This window comes from Schistocerca piceifrons, chromosome 6 (assembly GCF_021461385.2).
Source record: "Schistocerca piceifrons isolate TAMUIC-IGC-003096 chromosome 6, iqSchPice1.1, whole genome shotgun sequence".
Classification (NCBI taxonomy): Eukaryota; Metazoa; Arthropoda; class Insecta; order Orthoptera; family Acrididae; genus Schistocerca; species Schistocerca piceifrons.
Window position 1 is genome coordinate 194,894,603 of NC_060143.1, and position 20,568 is coordinate 194,915,170.

At 44.5% G+C, this 20,568-nt stretch overlaps 1 protein-coding gene across 1 annotated transcript in view; it reads left to right on the plus strand.

The window, feature by feature from the left end:
- Positions 1 to 20,568, plus strand: part of LOC124802968 (dipeptidase 1-like) — a 309,953-nt gene that overhangs the window by 244,219 nt on the left and 45,166 nt on the right. Inside the window, exons 8-9 of the mRNA XM_047264059.1 lie at positions 4,052 to 4,139; positions 14,694 to 14,769. Coding sequence (XP_047120015.1) covers positions 4,052 to 4,139; positions 14,694 to 14,769 — 164 coding nt within the window. The remainder of the gene's footprint in view (positions 1 to 4,051; positions 4,140 to 14,693; positions 14,770 to 20,568) is intronic.

The following is a 20,568-nucleotide window of genomic DNA, read 5'->3' on the forward strand; positions in this document are numbered from 1 at the left end:
TCTTACCGCATTTGCCGGGGCCCATTGAAGTGATTTTGCTGTGTAATGTATGGGTAAATCTTTTCGTGCAGTGGCACATGGGGCATCTGAGCTGATATGGAATTTGTGAACAGTTTATAATTTTGATTTTCGGCGCGTTGATGAGAGTGAGTGTATTTCATTTCGTCATCTACACCACATGCACATTTCCCGTACAGCCGCAACAGGCACGGTGGGGAGGTCAGACCCGTGCCGCCGCGCTGTGGTCCATGCCGACAGCACAGCCAGCGCCCGTGCCGGCCCCCGCCGGGGCCTGATTCATAATTCACGACCCTCTGCGGAGGGAGGTGACACCCCGACCGCCGTAAATCGATTACCATAAATTGTGAACGGCGCTGCGGGAAATCCGTGCCCGGAAACCTCAAAATTCCTTGAGGCATGCCGCAGTAAATGTCGCCAGAGCCAACGAGTGGGGTGATCGCTCAGGACTGGGGAGGGTGAGAAGGGGGTAAAGAGAGAGCGATGGAATTAGCGACTCTTGAGGGGACTCTGTGTCAACCTGGCGGAGGCGGTAATTAACGAGGACGAGCTAAGGGCGAGATTAGCGCGGTTTCCTTTTACCCGGTTCAGCGCTCTGTAATTGCAAAAGGCGGAGAGGTTCGTCCAAGTAGGCGCCGTCCTCACGGCGGGGCCAGGAAGTTACTGTCGTGCGGGAAGGCAGGCTGTTAGCGTTTCTGTGGGACCGGTCGGCGAACGCTCACAAGCGTACACAAAAGACCCGTCGTCGCTCGTCAGCAGAGCTAAAACATCGAGGTAAGGGAACGAGTCTCCCCGTCAAAAGCTAACCACATTTAGTAGCAAAATTGAGGCTGATGTTAAACGTAGCCATTTAATTAAGGCAGAATGCCGCTTAGCCATTCATAGATTTATAGTTTCACGTTCTTTTAAGGAGGCAGTGATTGACCAGCTTGTAAAAACTGTCGAAAAATCATGATTGCCAACAGCTGTATTTATTACACGATCAGTTTCAGTCATAAACACACCTTCTTCAGGTGTATTGTAGAAATGAGAAATTAAGAAAATATTTAGCAATATACAGGGCCTGATAAAAAAAGTTAACTACCCAGAAGGGGAGGAGGCAACCGACTAAGAGGGTAGGTGATGTTATTACAGTGATCTTCCTTTAAGCTTTTTATCTGGTGACTTGGGGATTATATTGCTTTTTTGATTAGATTTTGTTATCTGTTTCATCCATTAGGTGTTGATTAGTTAATACGACTGCTATTTGCAGTTGTGGGACTGGTGCGGTTTTTCATAAAAGAAGCGTGTAGTCTACCGAAAATTCTTCCCTATGGGTTGGGCTGCGATGTGTAAGGAAGAGATTGGTTGGTACTGGAGACGCCTGTGACTTGCAGCATTGCGCTATGGAAGACCATTGATAGGGTTGGTTGATTTAGGGAGGGGACCAAACAGCGAGGTCGTTGGTCCCATAGGATCAGAGAAGTATAGGGAAGAAACTCGGCCGTGCCCTTTCAAAGGAACCATCCCGGCATAAGGTTGAAAACCTAAGTCAGGATGGCCGGACGCGGATTCGAACCGTCGTCCTACCGAATGCGACTCCCTCGATAGGGTGTGTGCCGATCACAGTGCACCAGATTCACTCGCCGATGAGCTGGACATTTGAATCGATTGCGTTCTAACAAATTACTGAGTCGTTGGACCGTTCACAACAGTGACTTGTGCAGGATGACGCTGAGGTGCTCCAGTAATGTTGATGTTGGATTTAGCAACGGGCTGAGGCGGGGAAGATAAGAAATGAGAAGGTTCTCCGCACAAACAATGCGAAAAGGAATACGTGTGAAACACTGGGATAGGTGATATGACCTGTATTAAGATACTGGAAAATACACCCATCAAAAAAAGTTTTGTATCATCCCGGTTCCCAGAACTCCTGAAGACAGACGTTACTGTGGGTATTGTATTACAGACACATTCCGTTTGACTGTTCAGAGATGTCACTAAACCCGCCCAAATATGTAAACAACCATGCATGAGCAGCGCCTATTAGACGGAAGGAGTCCGACAGCCGATCAGTTCCAGTCGTACCACCAGGAAAGAGCTCGTGTTATCTGTCATTCAACCATGCCTAGACGGTCGATACCGCGGTTCCATTGTGTCCGCGTTGTTCCTTTGTGCCAGGAAGGTCTCTCAACAAGGGAAATGTCCAGCCGTCTTGGAGCGAACCAAACCGATGTTGTTCGGACGTGGAGGAGATAAAGAGAGAAAGGAATTGTCGATGACATGCTTCGCTCAGGCCGCCCAAGGGCTACTACCGCAGTGGAAGACCGCTACCTACGGATTATGGCTCCGAGGAACAATGCTTTCCGTGCAGCCGCAGGACGTCGTGTTACGACTCGAATCGTGCGCACTAGACTGCACGATGCACGTCTTCACTCCAGACGTCCATGGTGAGGCCTACCTTTGCAACCACGACACAATGCAGCACGGTACAGATGGGCCCAACAACATGCGGAATGGACCGCTCGGGATTGGCGTCACGTTCTCTTCGTCGATGACTGTCGCATATGCCTGTAACTAGACAATCGTCGGAGACGTGTTTGTAGGCAACCTGGTAAAGCTGAACGCCTTAGACACACGGTCCAGAGAGTGCAGCATGGTGGAGATTCCCTGCTGTTTTGGGGTAGAATTATGTGGGGCCGACGTACACCGCTTGTATTCATGGAAGGCGCCGTAATGGCTGTACGATACGCGAATGCCATCCTCCGACCGACAGTGCAACCATATCGGCAGCATATTGGCAAGGCATTCGTCTTCATGGACGACATTTCGCACCCCCACAGTGCACATCTTGTGAATGACTTCCATCAGGATAACGTCATTGCTCGACTAGAGTGGCCAGCATGTTCTCCAGACATGAACCCTATCGAACACGCCTGGGATACATTGGAAAGAGCTGTTTATGTATGATGTGACCCGCCAACCACTCTGAGGGGTCTACGCCGAATCGCCGTTGAGGAGTGGGACCATCTGGACCAACAGTGCCTTGGTGAATTTGTGGATAGTATGCCTTGAGAATACAGGCATGCATCAATGCAAGAGGACGTGCTACTGGGTATTAGAGATACCGGTGTGTACGGCAATCTGGACCACAACCTTTGAAGGTCTTGCTGTATAATGGTACAACATGCAATGTGTGGGTTTCATGAGAAATAAGAAGGGTGGAAATGATGTTTATGTTTATCTCTATTCCAATTTTCTGAACAGGTTCCGGAACTCTCGGAACCTAGGTGATGGAATACTTTTTTTGTTGTTTGTACCTTCCATAGTTCTAGGGTGAGTCATAGACACCAAGTATTACACGGGAAGACAGAGATTTGGCTGTTTCCAACAAATGTTCGAGAATACTGGGTGTGGTAGTCTGAAATTAAGTTGGTAAAGCGATGATTTGATGGCGGGCAGTGTGAAACCAGTCTGGAGGCCGGTGACAAAAAAAAATTAACCCAACGCCGCTTTTAACATATAATTCCTGTACGTGTTGTCGCCAAGTTTATCAAGTATGCATTGTAACGCTGATAATAGACGCAGTTTTCGTGCAGCGAATTGTCTTTCCCTGAATGTGAACGGTCTTCAGTTTGATCGGGATGATAATTTCTTGCCTTTTCTCTATTGACATGCAGCACTATTTCAGTACCAAGATGATAATGCGATCAGTCACGTATTAAAGGTGTCGGCGAATTTGTCAACAGTTCATACTCCGCCTTGTCGTAAGAGATTATCTTTTCAGTAGATCTATTTCGAGTGAAATACATGAAACTGGGGTTCCACTATAGCTATGACTAAGTGGTTACAGTTAAACGTCAGATTACTCAGTTCACAATACGTGCTAGGTAATGTTTGTAACCATACTTTTCTGAACATCAAAATATCTCTTAAGTTTGATGTGGTTCATGTTGTGGTGATAGATCCTTTACGCTGCCTTACACCAAGTGTAGGGAATGTGAGTCTATTTTAAAACCGTGTCATCCAATTAGAGTGAATCATTTTGTTTCAGACCCAAAACGGAGGCATTGTGATGGTCAACTTCTACTCGGCATTTCTCCGCAATGACGGTGCTAGAGGCACGATAGAAGACGTTGTGGGTAAGTAAACACCGCACACGGCAAAAAACTCTTCCTTCGCCTCTTTCTCCGTCTCTCTGTTTAGTGTTAAGGATAGCTCCCGTTGTTAGCAATCATCAACTCAGCAAACACACAAATAGCTAACGTAGCAGCCTCAAAAATTTTCACAGCATGTTGCCTCAGTACTTCTGGATACGCTCCCCACATTACACTCAACTCACCTGTTGGAAGCTGTTCCAAACGCTACTTACAATCTAACTATAATCCTCCGTTTTTGCACAATATTTATGCATTACTCCAACACATTTTATCCTGTCTACAATCTAATCTTGCACAACATCGTGAGAGAAAATGGTGCAGTAAGAAAGTTACAAAGCGTGGTGAGAGCATGCACAGCAGAGACAAGAGCAAAGGTAAAAAAAATGTGGGAGACACCCAGACAGTTTGACATACGGATAGAGATTAAAATTCTAGCCAAAAGATATCAATGTCAGATGCCACTGCTATCCTCTGTGAAAGTGACGAAGAATTACATGACTGATTAAACGAAATGCTTCGTCTCGTAGCCTGATGCCAACTAAGCAGGTCACTGTTGCAAACCACATGACGTTTGGAAACCAGGACTGCCGCTAAGCCGATGGCCGAAAACGCGGAGAAACATTACGAGAGTAAGTATTGTGAGCTCCAACGAGCACCGATTCACAGAGGCAAAATTAACAATACACAATCACAAAAGCTTCCAAATCACAGTTTAGGTACAGAAAACGAAGTAAAAGATGGATTCGATAATAAGCCTATGGGGACTTCAGTAATGAGATAGGAACTGCTAACGGCCATTTTCATGTTCAATGTCAGCTGTGACTCCCAGAGTAGTGGCAATACACCAAAGGCAAACCAAAGCAGTAGAAATGGGAATAGGTACATATGTAAGTACAAAACTGGGGAGCGGTCAGTAGATGAAGACAAGGATCTCTGGTATTCGACTAATTGCATCAGCTTACAGACTGATGAGGGACTTTGTATAACTGCACATTGGCAAATACACAAATTATGTTCTTCAATAGCGGGATAGCCACCACAGTTGATATCGTTTTAGCAAAACAAGCCATGGTGGATTGGTGAAATGGTTCAAATGGCTCTGTGCACTGTGGGACTTAACTTCTGAGGTCATCAGTCCCCTTGAACTGACAACTACTTAAACCCAACTAACCTAAGGACATCACACACATCCATGCTCGAGGCAGGATTCGAACCTGCGACCGTAGCGGTCGCGCGGTTCCAGAATGTAGCGCCTAGAACCGCTCGGCCGCTCCGATTGGTGAAATCTAACTGCGAAATTTGAAATCTGAAATAAAATAACGAATTTAGTTTTGATGGGCTATTATTCCACACCAAGGCACTGAAACAAAGGACGTAGGCAGGCAGGGAGCAACGAGCACACAATGGCGGGAATAAATGCAGTCCGTTAGCATTCACACAAGGCAACTCACCGAAAATGTCCACATTATTACGTACGACGTGGCTGAGAGCCATAAAAATCATTACATCGTTCTGCAATAAATTAAACATCATCTGAATCCCTCTTGATTTGATTTGGGTACCACGCGAACTACTGGCCAGACTTTGCTTACAAGGAAACAAGTTAAAATCGTATGAAAATTCTCACGAAAAGGGTATAATATTTCTTGGAATCACTTTTAGAAAGCATTGAGACGCTTTAATATACTCAGACACCTGACATGGACTCAGAACAGATTCCACGTACACAAAGACAAGCACATTAGCTCCAGTACAAGTCACAAACAAATTGGCCAAAAAATTCAAAATAGTTCAATGAAAATACTCTGTCGCGGCTTCTAATTTCTTTAGTAGACATTTAAGCTGATTAACAACCTGCAAAACATTGAATTTATACTTCTGGCGAAGAGTTCTCGGGCTTCCAGCCGGGTGGCGGTGTCTTCAAACTGCGACGTTTCGACGAGTGACATACACATCAGCTTCTGGCGAAGTGCCGAGACTTTGCGGATGCCGGTCCCTTTATACCTGCGGTGTGCCCCCCACCACCTGACCGCGGGAGGTTGGGTCCAGATGAGCCGGCGGGCGGGGTGGAGGGGGAAGCGGTGCGCCGTTCGTGTCTCCGTCAGAGCATTCTGTTCGCGTCTCGTCAGCTGGACGGTTCTTGTTGCGTTCCTGGCGTATTGCAGCTAATGCTGGATTCCAGGCCGCGCTCAGTTGATAGCCTTCGTCCCTGTTCACAAGATTCTCGTGGACAAGTATTTCTATTGATTCTTTAATGACGCTATCCCAATAGCTCCCGGCTCGGTACAGCACCCTGGTGTTTTCGAAATCAAAGGTGTGGTTTTCTTTGATGCTATGTTCAGCTATAGCAGATTTCTCTATCTGTCCAAGTCGAACATGCCTGATGTGTTCCTCGCACCTTTTAGAGATGCAGCGCTGCGTTTGACCGATGTACTGCACACCACATTCGCAGGCAATGTCGTATATACCAGGTGTTTTTAGTTTGAGTGGGTCTTTAGCTGAGCCCAGCAGCTCTTTCGTCTTCGGCGGTGGTCGGAAGACGGTATTTATGTTTGATTTTCTTAATAGCCTCCCGATTTTGGCTGATGTGGGCCCCAAATATGGAAGAAAGGCGAGTCTCTTGTTAACTTCCTCTTCCTCTTCCTGAAATTTGTCAGCCTGTCTCCTCTTGAAGGCCCTGCCAATCTGTGTTTCACTGTACCCGTTTTTCCGAAATACCTCTCTTAGGTGGTGTAATTCGTCTGAGAGGCTTTCTTTGTCACAAATGACGTGTGTCCTACGTACCAAGGTGGTCAGTACTGACTGGCGTTGCGCCGGATGGTGGCAGCTGGTTGCATGGAGGTACAGGTCTGTGTGCGTCTTTTTTCTATATACTGAATGGCCCAACGTGCCATCCGCTTTCTTCCTGATCAGTATGTCCAGGAATGGAATACAGCCATTCTCTTCTACTTCCATCGTGAAGGTGATATTCTTATGTATGCCGTTTAGGTGGTCCATAAACTCCTCCAGTGCCTGCCTGCCATGCTGCCAAATCACGAAAGTGTCGTCCACATAGCGGAAGAAGTGCCTGGGTTTACGGTGAGCAGTCTGTAGTGCCACCTCCTCAAAGTGTTCCATGCAAAGATTCGCGATCCCTGGAGCAAGGGGAGATCCCATGGCCACTCCATCCACTTGTTCATAATGCTCTCCATTGCACTTGAAGTAGGTGGTCGTAAATGCTTATTCAAAGAGCTTCACTGTTTCAGGCTCGAAGTGCTGATTAAGGAGCGCCAAGGCGTCTTGTAGCGGTACTTTCGTGAACAAGGAGGTGACGTCGAAGCTCACGAGTAGGTCATCACTCTGTATTCGGATGTCCTTCAGTATTCTAACGAAATCCGCGGAGTTTTTCACGTGATGACTGCAGTGTCCCACCAGTGGTTTCAATAGTGTCGCCAGGTATTTGCCGGTCCATAACTGTGCGAGTTGATAGTGTCCAGAATCGGCCGTAGAGGCACCCCATCTTTGTGAATCTTGGGCAATCCACACAGGCGCGGTGTCGTTGGCGCTCTGGGATACAGCCGTTTCTGCACTGCCTCTGGTAGATCTGAGTCCTTCAGTAGCGCCACGGTTTTCCTGGTCATCGTCGATGTAGGGTCCTTGTTGAGTTTCCTGTAGGCTGGGTCTTGCAGCAGAGAGCAGATTTTCTGTTGGTAGTCGACTGTGCGAATCAGCACCGTCGCATTTCCCTTGTCTGCTGGGAGGACCATGATGTCAGCATCATCCCTCAGTGCACGGATAGCCCCTCGCTGCGGCGCAGTAATGTTAGCTTTAGGGAGTCGTGACTTGTCGATGATTCTGCACGTCTCCCTTCGGATCTGCTCAGCTTCCTCCTTGGGTAGGCCCCGGATTGCTTCCTCTACGCTGCTGATGATGTCCCTGGAATCCAGCATTAGCCGCAATACGCCAGGAGCGCAACAAGAACCGTCCAGCTCACGAGACGCGATCAGAATGCTCTGACGGAGACACGAACGGCGCACCCGCATCCCCCTCCACCCCGCCCGCCGGCTCCTCTGGACTCAACCTCCCGCGGCCAGGTGGTGGGGGGCACACCGCAGGTATAAAGGGACCGGCATCCGCAAAGTCTCGGCACTTCGCCAGAAGATGAGTATGTCACTCGTCGAAACGTCGCAGTTTGAAGACACCGCCACCCGGCTGGAAGCCCGAGAACTCTTCGCCAGCTGTATACGCCGGGAAAGCATACATTCACGAATTTATACTTGTTAATCTTCACTCACAGATTTGGTACGAACATATGCTCATGACCACTTTCCAAGGAAACTTGTATAAAATTCAACCTTATTCCACAAAACTTCGCTATTAACGCAAGAGCTCGGCGTGTTTCCCCGAAATAAATAAATCTTACTCTTCATTAATCACCAAAAAGAGTGCAGAGCTGGTGTCAAAAACTCACACTATATCTACAGCATACTCCGCAAGCAACCTCTTGGTGTGTGGCGGAGGGTACTTCCGGCACCGCTACCTGATCCCTCCAGCCCTGTTCAACTCGCGAATAGGGCGCGGGAGTAGAATGATGTATTGGTTTTAATTTCTCGAATTTTCTCCTCGTGGTCAACACGCGAGATGTATGTGGGGGGAAGTAATATGTTGTCCGACTCCTCCTGAAAAGTGCTGTCCCGAAATTTCCACAGTAGCTCGCTCCGTGATGCACAACGCCTCTCTTGTAACGTCTGCCATTGGAGTTTGTTTAGCATCTCCGTAACGATCACTCGTCAGCTAAACGATCTCGTGACAAAACGCGCCGGACTTCGTTGGATCTTCTCTATCAGTCCTACCTGATAGGTGTCAAAGATACATGAAGAACACTCAAGAATCTGGCAAACAATTCCCTTATAAGCCACTTCTTTCGTGGATTAGTTACATGTCCTTACCATTCTTCCCATGAATCTGAGTTTGGTGTCAGCTTTTCTCACTATCTGTTTTATACGGTCATTCCACTTAATGTCGCTCTGGATAGTTATGCTTGGAAATTTTATGGAAGATGCTGTCTCCAGCTGTTTGCCGTCAATAGTGTAGCTGTACAGTAGCGGATTTCTTTTCCTATGGATGCGCAATATGTTATATTTGTTTACGTTCTGGGTCAACTCCCAGAGCCTGCACCAGTCATCAACTCACTGCAGGTTGTTCTGCAAATTCTTACTATCTTCTGGCGTTGCTGCTTTAGTATAGACAACTGAATCATCTGCGATTAGCCTTTAAGAGCATTCGACGCTTTTCACTAAATAATTTATATACACACATCAAAAAAGTTATGCATCACATCGGTTCCAACAACTCCTGAAGAGAGATGTTGACTGTGGATATTGTATCACAGACACAGTCTCTTTGACTGTTCAGAGATGTCACTAAACCTGCCCGAAGATAAAAACAACCATGCATGAGCAGCGCCTATTCGACGGAGAGTGTGCGACAGCCGATCAGTTCCAGTCATTCCAGCAGGAAAGAGGTACACAACTCGTGTTGTCCGTAGTTCAACCATGCCTAGACGGTCATTCCGCTGTTCCATAGTGTCCGCATTTTTACTTTGTGCCAGGAAGGGCCCTCACCAACGGAAGTGTCCAGGCGTCTCGGAGTGAACCAAAGCGATGTTGTTCGGACATGGAGCAGCTACAGAGAGACAGGAACTGTCGATGACATGCCTCGCTCAGGCCGTCCAAGGGCTACTACTGCAGTGGATAACCGCTACCTATGGATTATGGCTCGCAGCAACCATGACAGCAACGCCACCATCTTGAATAATGCTTTTCGTAAAGCCACAGGACGTCGTGTTACGACTCAAACTGTGCGCACTAGGCTGCATGTTGAGGAACTTCACTCCCAACGTCCAAGGCGAGATCCATCTTCGCAACCACGACACCATGCAGCACGGTACAGATTGGCCTAACAATTTGCCGAATGGACCACTCACGTTTGGCATCACGTTCTCTTCATCGATGAGTGTCGCATATGCCGTCAAACAAACAACCGTCGGATACGTGTTTGGAGGCAACCCAGTCAGGCTGAACGCATTAGACACACTGTTCAGCGAGTGCAGCAAGGTGGAGGTTCCCTGCTTTTTTGAGGTGGCATATGTGGGGCCGAAGTACGCCGCTGGTGGTAATGGAAGACGCCGTAACGGCTGTACGATACATGAATACTATCCTCCGACCATAGTGCAACCATATCGGCAGCATATTGGCAAGGCATTCGTCTTCATGGACGACAATTCGCACCCGCACAGAGCACATCTTGTGAATGACTTCCTCCAGGATAACGACATTGCTCGACTAGAGCGGCCAGCATGTTCTCCAGACTTGAACCCAATCGAACATGCCTGGGTTAGTTTGAAAAGGGCTGTTTATGGACAACGTGACCCACCAACCACTCTGAGGGGTCTACGCCGAATCGCCGTTGAGGAGTGGGACAATCTGGCCTAACAGTGCCTTGATGGACTTGTGGATAGAATGCCACGACGAGTACAGGCATGCATCAATGCGAGAGGACGTGCTATTGGGTATTATAGGTACCGGTGTGTACAGTAGTCTGAATTTTTCGCTGTATGGTGGTACAAAATGCAATGTGTGGTTGCCATGAGAAATTAAAAGGGCGGAAATGATATTTATGTTGGTCTCTATTCCAATTTTCTGAACAGGTTCCGGAACTCTCGAAACCGAGGTGATGCAAAACTTTGTTTGATGTGTGTATATTGTAAACAGCAAGAGCCCCATCACGATTCCCTGTGGTACTCCTGATATTACCTTTACATCTGCCGGTTTTGTTCTGTTAAGAGCGACGTGTTGAGTTCTATCTACAAGAAAGACTTGAATCCAGTCGCAAGTGTGCTCCGATACTCCGCAAGCTCGTATTTTTTTCATTAAACGGCAATGCGAGACAGTGTCAAATGCCTTCCTGAAATCAAGGGACACGGCATCAACCTGCGCCGCTGTCCACTGCTCTGTGGATGTCATGGAGGAACAGTGCGAGCTGAGTTTCGCAGGATCTCTGTTTCCGAAAACCGCCTTGATTTTTATGGAGGAGCTTGAAACATGTCAAAAATTCTACAACGGTCGTGTGGTGCAGTGGTTAACTCACTAGACTCCCTTTCGGAAGGATGGCAGTTCAAACACGGGTCCTGCCATCCAGATTTCGGTTATCCGTTGTTTCACAAAATCCTTCGAGCCTAATGCCGGAATGGTTCCCTTGAAAGTCCAAGGCCGATTTCCTTCCCTTTCGTTGACGCAATCCGTCTCTCATGACCTCGGTGTCGACGGGACATTAAACCCAATCTTCCTTCCTTCCTTCCTTCAACGGTAATGACCGCAATTTACCAATTACTTCATATCATCAGAATTATGATAATTAAACCGTCGTCTAGCACTTCCCTGACACCACTGACTCAACAACACATTGCGAACGTTATCCACGATAACTCAACCTTATACCTTTTGTTCACCGTATCAACAAGAGCTCCACAACAGGACACTTCAAGTCACTTCGTTTAACAGCGCGGTTCACTTCCGGAGATAACTTCTCCTTATTCAAACTGCCCGAAAGTGAACCTTTGCTATTGGCTGTAGCCACCTGACACCCTCTGCTCTCGACTCAGCCGATCTTTTCCGAAGCCTTCAGGCAATCTCTTTGCTTAGTTCTTATTATATATTTGGACAAAGCCCGCTACACTATCTATTTATCTTTCTATAGCCCATCACATTCAGACTTTATCACATATATGTAGAAGGTGATAGTCAGGAAATGAGAAATGTGACACGTTAAAATAGAACACAGATAGGTCTTTTCTTAGATCCAAAAGCCGTATTTCATGAGTATTAAAATAGAATAATTGTTGTTATACCACATAGTACGAGGTCAATCTGTTTGGTGACATTCTAATACCACTAGCATGCAGATGGTTTAAATTGAACGTACTAACAGTACCGCTTCAGTGTTTTGAAAAACAAAACAAGAAGAATGGATTGTAGTGGATTTAAAATCTGACGATGCTAAGAGAATTGGACTAGGCAATTAAAAGTTAGAAGTAGTAGACGACAGTAAAATAAAAGTGGCTGAAGTAGAGAGTGTATAAAATGCAGACTGGCTAGGGCAAGAAAATCGTTTCTGGGAAAGAGGAATTATTAGCATTAAAAGTACATTTACATTGTCAGAAAATCTTGAAGGTATTTGTATGGCGTGTAAAGTTGCATGGAAATGAAACTAGGACGATAAGCGGTTCAGGCAAGAAGAGAATAACTTTTGAAATATAGTCATGCAGAAGAATGCTCAAGATCAGTTGGGTAGATCTAGCAACTAATGAACAGGTACTGAATCAATCTGGGGAAAAAATAAATTTATTATACAGCTTTAGTAAATGGGAGAATTTTTTGATGGGCCACATCCTGAGGCATCAAGGGGTCGTCAATTTGGTAAAAATTGTAGAGGTATAATAAGGGATGAAGACAATAAGCAAGTTCAAATGTATGTAGGAGGCAATAGTTATGCATAGATGACGCGATTTTGCACGAGATAGACTGGCGGGGAGAGCTGCTTCAAATCAGCCTTCGGACTGAGGACCACAATAACAGCTGAGGAGATTGTGTGTTACTGCATCAGACAGTAAATAAGTAACGTTACTGCTGTCCTGTAGAGTTAACGGATTAAATATATATATATATATATATATATATATATATATATATATCATATTTTTATGTATAATACACTGATAGCAAGCTAATAAGCATATATTATTTACATAAACTAAGAATATATACCTGTAAGAAATACAAATAAGAAATATGTCATTTCATTAACGATCTTAAATTCCACCATTTTCATGATTAATTCTAGGGTATTCAACGAGTTAATCACAAAAATATTTATATTAAAACCCCATTAATTTTGGTAATCACGAAATATTCATTTATTTTTGAGATTTTCCTCAACTCAGAGGTTTCTCTCCAACATTACAATACACTCAGAACTTATTGCAATGAGTATTACACAGGTAATCGAACCAGTTGTTCAAGATATTCTACCAATTAGTTATGCCTTGTGTATCCTCTTATGTATCAGATCGTCTTATTGCCATCTGTACATTTTGAAGCCAGGTAGTTATCGGTCGTTCTCGTCTTCATCTTCCCTTTGTTTCCCACCCAGTATTAGTTTTGGTACTCTTTCTTCCATCATTCTTCGTACATGTGCATACACTCGTTATTTTTCTTCGATCCATCACATTACGTATTATTTCTTCCACTTCCATTATCCTTGCCATCTCTGTATTCCTCACTTGGTCTTTCCTTAAGATTCTTGCTAATCTTCTTCTCTGATGCTTCCAGCTCGTTTATATGTTTTGTATCCCACCTGGAAGGCGGCGCGTGGGTCTGCTACTGAAAACTGAAGGTAGGCCGAATGTAGGAAGCTAGGAGAAGCAGCTGAGGTAGAACACTTGGTACTGCAAATAAAAATGGTTTTACTATGTACTTGACTTTGGTTGAGATGAGCACGTACGTGCGAAGCTGTACATCAAGTTATAAAGTTACAAGTTGTGGCTCTCCCATTATGAAATACAAACAATGTTGCTTGGTCATCTGCTCGGCATCAAATGGGCTGAATGTGGAGTGGCCCTCGTAGAGCTGCACAGAGCCGGCTAGAGGGCACTGTCGTCGGTGTCGGTGTCGTAGTGCCAACCTAAGAATATGTACCTATGCCGTGTCATCGTAGCTATCGATACCACGATACGCCTCTGCAAATTGTCCAGGTCTCTGTTCCACACATGATTGTACTTTCTAATATCGTCTTAATTATGAGTCTTTTTATTCTGCTCATTACGTTTCTGCCCCATAGGATTGAACTGAGCATACCAGTGAACTTGCTTCCATTACAAATTCTTTTATTAATCACTAAATTTGAATTTCCATTTTTTCGAAAATAGACCCCAGGCAGTTCATCCAGATCATATGAAGGATATTCTCTCTTTTGACAGTTACCTGCTAATCCCATTTTTTATATTCCGTCCAAGCTGACGAAAGTTAAAAACCTGAAATAGAACAAAAATCAGAAGGATGAAGAACATGCTGTCAGAATGCATCAAAAAATAATAAAAAATTACCAAACTGAAAAACACATTATCTCCTATCACGAATACACAAAATCTACTTAGCAGAATCGCAGACAATAATTCCTAAAACTGCGAGAGAATATACTTATACGATTAGTTTCGACAGCAGGGCCAAGTGCCCTCTCTTGCTCCCATTGCAGACAACTAAACCCACAAATATCCAAGAATAACACAAAGCCTTAGATTATCTAAATACATATAAAATATGTTTATTACGAATGAAAATAAAGACTCGTGAAAAAAGTAGAGATAAATTTGATTTCAGCTGAGTTAACTTTGTTTTCCTTGATAACTGTAGGGCATTATTCTGCTGTAACATGCATTGCTTTCGACAAGGTACAAAATCATGTATCGTCCTGAAAAGACTTTGCTCTGGCGTGTTGCAGCTCACATCAACTATATTCGCAACGTCGCCGGGGTGGACCATGTAGGCATTGGCAGCGACTTCGACGGCGTCTCTATGTGAGTTACTTTCATTATTTAACGTTAAACCTAATTATATGAGGTGTATTAAAAAGTAATGAGACTGGTAATAAGATGCATGAACCGAGAACACTGTTTTCTCCCCCTTCGCATTGCAATTTGTCTGAATCATGCCCTAGAGTCACTACCAGTTTGAACTTGCAGAAATTTCTGCAGAAGTGTTGAGAGTGTCTGAAAATCGTCAGGTACATGTCCAGTAGATCAGTTTAATGGTTTTTTCTATCGTAGTGGAATTTATCAGGAAATGTAAACATGACAGGGTTTAACATTAATGAACAAACAAATAGAAATTCGTCTCTGGAATAAAAGGAGTTGTATAGACCAAATGATTTTAGGTTAGGTTTCAGACTTTTGTTACTTGTCTCACATTTTATGTTAATGGACAAATCATCAAAACTTGTTGATCTACACTGACCCACTTTTTCAGCCAGTTTCAGTTTCAATAGTGCCTAATAAAAGTTATTTTCTCTTCTAGTTTTGTAGTTACGAACATGACCATCCTTCTCAAAATGTGACAAATTATTTACGACGATTTCATTAGCGAATGTATACAAGGTGGTTATAATTAAAGTTGGGCTGCTTGAGCAAGTGTAGACAGAAAACTACTTTTGTAATAAATAATCTGCACTGGCTGTAGAATGTTTGAAGTCACAACCGGTTTCGCACCTCTAGAAAATGCATCTTCAGGTGATAAAGATTTTTTAAAGACTCGCCTAAAGGAAACTGCCTTATATCAGCTCCCCATCGTTCATGTGAAGTTGTAAACAAACAGCACGTTAAAAATGGTTATCCATATTTAAAGGGAAGGGGATTGCAGTACTTCTTTGCCTGCTGTCGCTCAACCACCTTTCTGCTTGTGGCGTGGTTCTGCCACTCCCCCCTTCCCAACCCTCCCCCCCCCCCACCCTGGCCGTTTACGTACGGATACGAACTAGCTTTTCTAGTGCACTATTTGTTTACAGCTTGACATGACGGTGGGGAATGGTCATAAGGCAGTTACCTTACGGCGATGACTTCTTAAAAAATAATCTTTATCACCTGAGGATGAGACTCCTAGTGGCGCGAAGCAGTCGTGACTTTTCAACAGACAGTGTGGATTATTTCTTTCAAAATGTGGAATTTTGGCTGCGGTTTCCAGCAATTTGAAACAACAAAAACGAAAACTGTTTAACGGATGGGTACCCAACTTTTCAGACTGAAAGCTGCAGGATTTGTGTTGCTAGTAGTGTTAAAGTCATCACTTGCCATTAGACGCAGTGCTGATACGGCTACGTAGTGTTGAAACACAAACTCTCGAGTGCATTAAAGTTGCAGGCAGTCACATGAGTCTGGCTAAGTTGAACAGGGTTGAGCTGTTTTATCGAAGGAACAGCAACAGCGCCGCTACTCTTTGCGAGCAGCAACGCATTAAAGAAATATGGAGAGGTCCTCTTTCCGTACCTGCTTTGAAGAACATAATATGTAAATTCGAATTATGCGATGAGTTGGGAATTGCTTCTGGGAGAGACCGACTGCCAACTGCACCACACATGTCCGGTCTTCAAGCACTGCACGAGCTGCGTCAAGATAGCTGAAGATTCTGTGGTCCACCGCTCGAAAAGCACTGCGAACAAGTGTGAAACGATATCTCTAGCGCGCTTCCAGGCCGTCGTGAATTAGATAGTCGTCACATGTGGCAACGTTTGTAACCTGTAACGTAAACATGGTACCTAATTAACAAATGTTACCCTCTCATGTGGAAACTAAAATGTGTTTCTGTCAATGGTTTATTCGTTATTTATCTTCCACGTGTCCTTACAAATGTTTCCGCAAAGTTTCATAGTCCTACAACCACTCGTTTTTCAAGGGGTGAAAATTTAATTACACTGAGGTGACAAAAATCATGGAATCGCGAATTCACTACACAGATGGCGGTATTGTTGTGTACAGTAAGTATAAAACGACAGTGAATTGGTGGTGCTGTCGTTTGTATTCAGTAGTTGGAGCTAGACGCATGGGACATTTCAATTCGGAAGACGTTAAGAAATCAATGTTCCGAGATCTACAGTGTCCACGATGTGCCGAGAACACCAGATTTCAAGCACTGCTTTTCATCATGGACAATGCAATCGCCAACAGCCTTCACCTAACGACCGAGAGCAGCGGCATTACAGTTAGTTGTCAGACCTAATAAACAAGCAACACTGCGTGAAATAACCGCAGAAATCAGTGTGGGACGTAAGACGAACGTATCCGTTAGGTGTGTTAATGGGCTATGGCAGCAGACGATCGACGCGAGTGGCTTTAACACCACGACATCGGTTGCAGCGACTCTCCTGTTCTCGTGACCATATCAGTTGAACCCTAGACGACTGGAAAACCGTGGCCTGGTCTGTTGAGTCCCGATTTCATTTGGTAAGACCTGATGGTAGGGTTCGAGTGTAGCGCATACCACAGGAAGCCAGGGACCCAAGTTGTTAGCAGGGCACTGTGCATTTAGGTGGTGGCTCCGTAATGGTGTCGGCTGTGCTTACACGGAATGTAATAGGTATCTGCTCAAACTGAACCGATCACTGACTGGAAATGCTTATGTTCGGCTACATGGAGACCGTCTGCAGCCATTCATAGAATTCGAGTACCTAAACAAAGATGTCATGTCACGAGCCACAACTGTTCGCGATTGGTTTGAAGGACATTCTAGACAGTTCGAGAGAATTATTTAGTCATCCAGATCACGCAACGTGAATCCCATAGAACATTTATTGGACATAACCGGGAGGTCATTTCGTACAGAAAATCCTGCCTCGGGAACATTTTTGCAATTATGGGCGGCTATACGGGCAATATTGCTCAATATTTCTGCAGGGGACATCTAACAAATTGTTGAGCCCGTGCCACGCTGAATTGCAAAAGAAGGTCCGCAAGATGTTAGGAGGCATCCCATGACTTTTGTCACCTCAGAGTACATTGTGAAGATGGTGTAAAGTGGATAACTCCTTGAAGAGGTACCTACAAGATGACTGCGAGTGAATGGTCTATATTTTTCTTACTGCCTTGTTTAGTGTTGTCAATTTCTTACTGTAGGATGGGTTTACCTAGAAAATTATTCCATAAGAGATTATCGGGTGGAAAAATGCATAATGTGTTACAATGATTCGTTTCGGACCAACACTAGCAATTGTATGAAGATTAAACATAGCTTAACTGAACTGTTTGAGCAGCTTCTTCCAGGTCACCCAATAACTTGGAGCATGTTATCCTGCCTGCTGATTCCTGTTCATTTGCTACATCAATTGTTGGGATGACTCTGTTTATTTTACAGAAGGGAATATAGCGAGTTTTCTCGAGATTGGGCAGTGTCAAGCTCCCTAAGAGCACTGACGAGCAAAAGTATGTGCATCTGGGGAACATTCCCCAATAAATATTCAGATGCCACGTCCTTTTTAGGGGGTCGAGGAGAAGTGTAAGATTCAGCTCGTTTGAAAAGACGTTCCTCCTCAAGGACAGATGACTGCGTAGAAAGAGTGAAATGTCTTGTGAGGTCGAATCGTCCATTGACGGTGAGAACATTAGCACACTACCTAACCTTCAAAGTGTTTAACATGTCAAATTTTAACACCATCGAAAACAGTGCTCAAAGCAAAGGTAATTTCAAAGAACCTAACGAGTGAGAAGAATACAAACGGAAGAACCGTTTTAGTGAGTGATAAAAAACAGCTCAGGTGTATTAATATACATTTATTGTGGTACGACCGGTTTCGTTCTTAGAACATCTTCAGATTGCCAGGATGTTCTAAGAATGAAACCGGTGTTACCATAGTAAATGTGCTGAGGTGGTTTTCATCAACCACTAAAACTAGCGTCAGTTGTAGTGCTCAACGTGGTCAAGAAAGAATCTCTCTCTTGATCCTCTGGACCGCCTGCAGAGGAAACCACAATTCTGAAGTCTCTTAATTACAGATGACGAATCATACATTTTCAAATAAATCCCAAGGAAGAAAGAACGTCAAGCTCACATTCCCCGACGCAACAAAGTGAGGGTAAAGAAATTTAACATCAAATCGATTCTTTTCTCTTCTGCCTGGCGTTGGTCCACAAACGATATTTACCTCCAGGACAAATAGTCAGTCACGTGTGTGACAAGTCATTACACGCATTTTGACGCTACATCAAGAGACAGCGTCCTGTCACATGGTACTCTCGAAACCTTTATTTGGTTCCTAAGAGTCTCTATTCGCTGGATGCCAATCTCCGTGAATTTCTTTTTAGTCCTCGGGGTCAAAAACCATTTGATGTGGTATCATTAGGGTAACCTGTTGTAACGTCGCACAGGACCTACCGCCAGCTTTGGACGAATGTATGGGCTGCGAGGCGCAATCAGATGGTTGACAACACTGTGGACAGAGGTCTAAAAAAGTTGCATTTAATTGAGTGAGAGGGAGAAAATCTCCTAGGTAGCGTTAATAGGTGGTTTTGGAAAGGAGAGGATAAGTTGTTACTTCCATAGGAAGTAAACAAGGGTGCAGACACTTAAGCATTCAATTTAAGAATAATTTATTTCCCAATTGTTCAACCTTAGTCAGAGAGGTGCCTTACGGTGACTTTAATCTTTGCAAATCAATGAGTACACCCTACTACACACATATGGTGACTTGAACTATACGAAATAAAATCGTCATAACTTTGAGCGGTTTGCGTTAGGTCGTTCAAACTGCACTGTTGGCCGCGATGCATGATGGGAACTAGTATGCGCATGCATTGTTTGGTATAGCGACGAAGAGCACTTTCATTTGGATGGGTTCGTCAATAAGCAAAATTGACGCATTTGGTAGGCTGAGAATCCGCATTTCTCGATAGAGAAGTCTCTTTAGCCTCTACGGCTGACTGTGTGGCGTGTGAAGTTCAGTCGCGGAATAATCAGTGCTATATTCCTTGATGGCACGGGGCCTACCGAACGGTATGTGAAGGTTTTGGAAGACAATTTCATCCCCATTATTCAAAGTGATCCTGATTTCGACAAGATGTGGTTCATGCAAGATGGGTCTCGACCCCATTGCATTGAAACAGGAGAATGATTTCCTAGAGGAGCACTTTGGGGACAGAATTCTGGGTCTTGGCTATCTAGAAGTCACTGGCAGGGTCTCGATTGGCCGTCATATTCTCCGGATCTGAACATATTTGACTCCTTTTTGTGGGACTAAATTAAAGAAAAGGTGTACAGTAATAAACCGAAAACCACTGCAGAACTAAAAGCAGCCATTCAGGAGGTCATCGACAGCATTGATTTTTCGACACTTCTGCGGGCCATGCAGAATTTCGCTGTTTGTCTGCGCCTCATCATCGCCAATGATGGCAGGCATATCGAACATGTCATAACCTAAATGCAAATATCTTTGTGACGTAATATGTTGAATAATGTGTGCACGTGGTAGTTTGTAACTAATTCACCTTTTTTTCATATCGTTCAATAATTGTCACACTGTATGTTAAACCCTTCCAACAACTCCCGGTTTCTGAGCTTTTCCACAGATGAACTCTTTCCGACAGTACACAGCCAAGTCCACAATAGGAGACAAGTGCTGATTCCATTCTATATTCTGATACACAAAAATATCAACTAATAGTCGTTACTACTAAAGACAAAGTCTACAAAGTTTGTTCTTTTTTAACAGGCGAAAACCTCAATGACTGTTGCTGGATACATATTGGAACCTCACTTGTCCTTCTTCGACTCTGTACAGACTTCTATTAGGTTTTTCTGCACCAGCATCAAAGTGTCGCTCTATAGTGACTTCAGGG